The sequence below is a fragment of the Octopus sinensis genome, linkage group LG17, assembly GCF_006345805.1.
Source record: "Octopus sinensis linkage group LG17, ASM634580v1, whole genome shotgun sequence".
In the NCBI taxonomy this organism is placed as follows: Eukaryota; Metazoa; Mollusca; class Cephalopoda; order Octopoda; family Octopodidae; genus Octopus; species Octopus sinensis.
This window is the reverse complement of record NC_043013.1, coordinates 54,027,261-54,033,425: the sequence shown is the minus strand read 5'-3', so window position 1 is coordinate 54,033,425 and position 6,165 is coordinate 54,027,261. Positions and strand designations below refer to the sequence as shown.

General features: G+C 34.2%; 1 protein-coding gene across 13 annotated transcripts in view; it reads left to right on the top strand.

Moving 5' to 3' along the window:
• Positions 1 to 6,165, top strand: part of LOC115220760 (thrombospondin type-1 domain-containing protein 7A) — a 1,292,425-nt gene that overhangs the window by 1,222,293 nt on the left and 63,967 nt on the right. For all 13 annotated transcript variants that reach the window (XR_005002721.1, XM_036510587.1, XM_036510592.1 and 10 more), the window contains 3 exons: positions 1,401 to 1,607; positions 3,194 to 3,409; positions 5,564 to 5,657. Coding sequence is in view for 12 of the 13 variants with exons in the window: in XM_036510587.1 (XP_036366480.1) it covers positions 1,401 to 1,607; positions 3,194 to 3,409; positions 5,564 to 5,657 (517 nt within the window). In the remaining variant the exon portion in view is untranslated. The remainder of the gene's footprint in view (positions 1 to 1,400; positions 1,608 to 3,193; positions 3,410 to 5,563; positions 5,658 to 6,165) is intronic.

Genomic DNA, 6,165 nt, shown 5'->3' with positions numbered 1-6,165 from the left:
AGTAATAAGTATACAAAAATATATATGCATCACTAGTGCAGCTAGTGTGTGTGCCATCTGGAGCAGCCCTTCCATTTGCTGCCCCAGGATCCCACAAAAAAACACATACTGCCTACAGCAGACCCCAAAGTGGAGGTCCTTTAAAAGTGCCACCTGGGGCAGAACATCCCTACTGCCTCACCTAGCTGTGCTAGTGATAGGCATTTCTATTTCATTGAGTAATTCTTAAAAAACTGAAATAGCAGTAATTCTTGCATAACGTAAAGGTTTTAAAATGTATGGGCCATGTAGGATACCTGACATGTTGATAGAGATATCTGATATAGGAATATGTTTAACAAAAGTGTTTCAAATTCCACAGACAATATCAGAAGTGCAGTTTCAATTTTCATACAAAAAGAGATAATCAAGTCATCAATGTGTCAAAGTTTAAAAAAAACTTATGAAACACTGGAAGTGGCTGTGTGGTAAGATGTTTACTTCCCAACTCCGTGGTTCAAGGTTCAGTCCCAATGTATGAGATCTTGGGCAAATCTCTCGTGGAAGCGCCATCCAACCAAAGTACAAATATATGGGAAATTACCACCTGTATCATCTCTTGTGAAAAGTAGAAGATTCCAGTCTGCTGGACATTGTTGTAGAGCTGAAAACGAGGTAATTTCTACTCTTCTCCTCTGGAAGCCATCTGCTCGTGATACCAGAGGGTGTACACTCTCCTACCCTGATGTAATCACCATGGATACACGCATCCAGCAACAGGACCTCCATAATGCTATGATGGACCGTGAGGTCTAGTGTAACATAGTAAATTCCATTGTCTCGACCATGGTCGAACAATGATGATGAAAGCCTTGTGAGTGGATTTGGTAGAAGGAAGCTAAGAGAAGCCTGTCTCATGTGTCTGTGACTTTGTACCTGTTTTTGTCCCTCACCACCGATTGACAACCAGTGCTGGAGTGTTTATGCCATCACTAAGTGCGTTGGTAAATGAGATCGACAGAATAAGAAGCAGTCTTTCAAAAAAATATAAAGTACTGGGGTTGATTTGTTGAACTAAAATTCTTCAGGATGATGCCCCAGCACAGCCACAGTTTAATGGCTGAAACAAGTGAAAGGTAAAACATGCTGAGTGTATTTACAAGTATTTATATAAAAATTTCTTCAACTATCGTACATAACTGAAAGTTTCTTAATTACCTTCTGAGATGGAAGTATTACCTGTTCTAGCAAGTAAATGATAAACTATAAATTAAAACATTTTGTTTCTTGATGAGAAAGAGCATATTGCAAAGCTAAAGAGTGCTTTTTACCTTCAAATGTTTAAAGAACAGTTCATATGGATTATTCCCAAAGCATGCGATATATTTTGATCAACATTAATGTCATCGTTTATGTTTCAGTTGCAGATCATGAGCGAGGAATCCAGAGTCGATCGCGAGCAATTCTGGCTTATCCTGCTGCAAGATCCACACTCTGTCCTACAAAACTTTACGAGAGTCGCCCATGCCATGCAAAGAATTGTTTTACTTTCCGGTGGAAATATAGTAAATGGGATAAAGAAAAAAGACATGTATGGTGTGAAAGATCTGATTCTCTAAATGTTACAGGTGGGACTCAGTATTTTTATTTTATTTTTTATTTTTTCTACATGTTTTGGGTTAGATGCAGCAATTTTGTTTTATCTTCAAGAGAAGGACTTACCATTCTGAAGAATGGTAATTCCATAACAGACCACTCAATAAAATTGGAATATAATCATCACTTCACCAGTTTTAATGGAACCTAGCACTGGAGTATATTTTGGACACAAAACAGGATTCCCAAGTTATTAGCTAAATCTAACCAATAATTTAAAAGCCATGAGTAATTTTTATGATCAAATGGCATTTTCTTTCTTTTTTTTTTATCAAATTACTGTAATTTTCTTCTTTTCACCTGTGGTTATATAAAAGTGTACATAGTTGGTGCGAGAATGATTTGTAGACTCCAAAAGTGCCACTGTCTTTTCATACGTAGGATGGACTATATCACTAATAAGTGAATATTTGAAGTAGTCATTTGATCATTTGAATATAGGATTTCAGAAAAATTCATGGTTCCTAAAAAAGTTTCCTACCATTTCTCAATGAATTAGCCCTGCATGCCATCCCTACTCTCTCTAATTCTTCAAATGATTCTGGTACTAGTGGCTCCCACCCAAAGCCTTGATCACATCCTACTTCCTATGGGACTGTAAGCTCGATCAAATATCAAACAAGTTCAATCAATTTGCTAGAAATAGCAATCACATTTTCATCAAATCACTCTGACATCACCTTAAGAAGAGCAGGGTTGTAGAAATACCAAAAATTGAGTCAGAAATCTCTAAAACATGGAGTGGTTACGGTTGAAATGCTTTTGCTCCGGTTCGTCTGCTCAATCAGAGTTTACTTAAGGTTAAACAGTAGCAACAACAACAGCAAGAGAAGAGAAAATTTTAAGAAATGTAAAAAAAAAAGAATATTTATTCATATTATAGTTAATTATTGGATTCCTTTACATTTTGCTTCAAATCATTAATGAAGAAAATGTAAAGATTTCCTTACAACATCCATTGACAAGGTTGCAAAAGCAATGAAAATTTTGGAAGAAAAAATATATATAATGAGTGGAAATCAAACTGGTGAGTGTGTTAGGTAAGGTATTAAGACCATATGCTTCTCCCAAGAGATAACAAAATTTGCTTCAACACACAAATTCACAAAGAATCACGCAAACGAGAAACAAAAATGAAGTAAGACATAATAGTCTTCATTGTAGTGAATAGTTTTGTAAAATTTGAGAAAGGTAAGTGATGTTGAAAGCATGTAAGACTTATACACTTTATTTCATGGTTATAGCCAGTGGTTGCCAGGAGACTAAGGGGGCCCACTAGCAACTACAATGCTATCATTTAAGTTTTATTTTTTTGTTAAAAGTATTCTTTTCATCTGTCTACAAACACGGCCAGGCTGAAATAATTAATGTATTCTTCCAGGAGTGAATAAAAAATTCTCAAATTTGAGGGGATGTGTCCCTTAGATACTAACATGGGCCCCCATATATGGATTCTAATGGCACAGGATCCCACTTTCCATTGGGCAAGCTGGAAACCTGGCCAGTTCACCACTGGTTATAAAACAATCTATTTTTTCTTCTTTTCTACCAAAAACAGGTGCTTGTGATGAAACCACTTATCCTGGTGACACGCTTAACTGTGATCCGCCTTGTCCTGGCAATGACTCAAAGTGTTCTGATGTAAATGTGTGTCAGTGTCTAACTTCCTATGAGCCAATCTATCGTGATAATATCCTAATTGGCTGTGGCCCACCAACAGTTACTAACACACAAACGAAGATCACAACAAAAGAAAATAATCCCAATAATTCATGTAAGTATTACAACTATTTTTATTCTTACTTCGTTTGTCCTTTGTTTTCACTTGCATCAGTTTTCGTGTTAATTAGCCTGTAATTTGAGTTGAGTTTGATAACTTAGGGTCAGATATTAATGCTCAAATCATATTAATGTTGGTTACCTTTCATCTAAGTTCAGCTTCAACAGACAATATTTGTAGCATATTCACAACATATAGAATAATAATAATAGTTTCAAATATTGGCACAGGGCCAGCAATTTGGGGGTAATGGGGTAAGTTGATTACATCAACCCCAAGCACTCAACTATTATTAAAATCTATTGACTTCAGCAGAATTTGAACTTAGAAAAAGAAGGTGCAAGAAATACTGCTCAGCATTTTGCCTAGCTCACTAAAAATTCTGCAAGCTTGCCATATTAAATAGTAGAGAATAATAATAATTTCTTTTATTAGCCACAAGGGGCATAGATGAGGGGGACAGTACAAAGACCATCAACAATTTGTGCTGAGCTTTACGTAATGACTTTTGATGTCAGCACAATGTCAACAATTTCAAGGGGCAGATGTTATTCAATTATAATGACCACACTGCTAGAGGGTGGGGTGAAAGATGAAGGGTGTGCTTTGGTAGTATTCACTCTAGCTCTTCATGGTCTATTTTCAAGTCCTGTTGTGGTCAACATTGCCATTGATCCTCAGAGTCAATAAAATAAAGTACCAGTTAAGTACTGGGGATCAATCTAATTGATTAACCCCACTCGTTAGTTTTACAACTGAGTTAGGAACCATCTTTATTATTATGAGTTTCTTCTTCAATTTTGTTTCCATTTCTTGCCAAGTGTCTTCCTAACATCTAGGGCAAAGAATATCATTATTATTATTATTATTATTTTTATTATTATTATTCATGTAGTGAGCTGGCAGAATCATTAGCACACTGGGTGAATTGCTTAGCAGCATTTCATCTGCCGCTACATTCTGAGTTCAAATTCCACTAAGGTCAACTTTGTCTTTCATACTTTCAGGGTCGATAAATTAAGTTTCAGTCAAATACTGGGGCTGGTGTGATCATCTTATCCACTCCCCAAAGATTTTATGCCTTGTGCCTACAGCAGAAAAGATTACTATTATTATTATTATTATTATTATATTATTATTATTATATGCAAATATCCAAGCAGCTTTATGTAATGATGGAGTGTATAAAACTTTATATACTTTCTATAGATAACAGTAAGAATATATATTTAAATCTAATTTACTCTCATCATGCATAAATATGTTACAAGTATTTTCAAAGATGATAAAAATGCCAACATTTTGATTGACAATTTTTTCAATGATTTGACATTTGAGATATGTTTTTCTTTTAACTATCAATTCATGATTACAATTCTCTTACTTTCTTTAACATCTTTTTTTAAACTTGTTACCATGTTGATGAGATGAATCTTGAACATTTTGGCATTAAAATTTTTTTTTTTTTTTAACATCATAGTTCGAAATCCAAATATCACTGGTTGACTAAACGATTTTCTCCTGAATCATTATTAAAATGACAAGAATTTCGATAATATTTTGAGTTTTATTCCAACAACTCAACATATATTCAAATGTTAAGAAAATTTAGAAAAAATGGGACACAGAATCAGTCAAAGAAACTTTATTAAATAAATTTGCAGAGACAAGTCATTTGAAATAACTACTATCAAAATGATCATCAACATCATCTTCCATGCCAACATGAGTTGAATGGTTTGACAGTGCGTAATGAGTTAGAGGATTTCATCACAGGCCAACGTTTGCTTGAATCACTTTTTATTGGGAGCTTTTTCATAGCACCAGCATTAGTGAGGTCACCTGGTAGCTTGCAACACAGGGATCACCCTCGACAGAGTGGAGTACAGTTGGGAGTGAGGCAGTTTTATGCTCAGCAATGACAGACTAAAGTTGGAAAAAAAAAAGGGCCAGGACAGATTTCTTGTTGAAACCACAAGATCCTTTGAATTAAATAAGAGTGGGTGGGAGTAAGTAAAATAGAGTTAGAAAGAGGTGTGATAATTCAAAATTTAAATATTTTTAATCATTATCCTGTTTATGGAAAAATTAGAAATTTTTGAATATTTATGACATAAATTAAAATAAAGTGCAATTTTTCTGTTTCAGACAAGAGAGGAAGCATGTCAATTTGGATGTACGCAGTGATTGGTGGAGGTACTCTGGCTGTTGCAGGACTGACATACTTCTTCTATGCTATATGGTATCATCATTTCATAGATTTTAAGTAGAATTCCTTTTGCATTTTTACAGTCTTTTGATGTTGTTAAATCATTAAAGTCTCTATAAAGATTTATTTAATTTGTATTTCATTGACTATTTTATCACAGTTCTATGATATCTTTATAACAAATGGAAAATTTCTGTTGTGAAAACTCTTGTATATAAAATTTGTTAAACTAATCATCATAAACTAATTCAGTGAAATATCCAGATTTTACAGCATATTTTCATCTGCTCTTTGATAATTCTGAATGAAAATTGATTCCTTGTCATTTATTACCACCTATCTATCTTTTATGTTTACATCAGCTTTTAAGCTGAGCACTTTCTACTTAGAAACTTATAGACAAACTCTACTGTTAACACATCTTTCCTACAGTCAAACCACTTCTAAATCAGCTAACAAATATTTCTTTGAATGTTACTGAAATTAATATTTTGAAAACACAAGTGATCCTGTTGTGAAATGGTCATTTGTCTCCAACAAC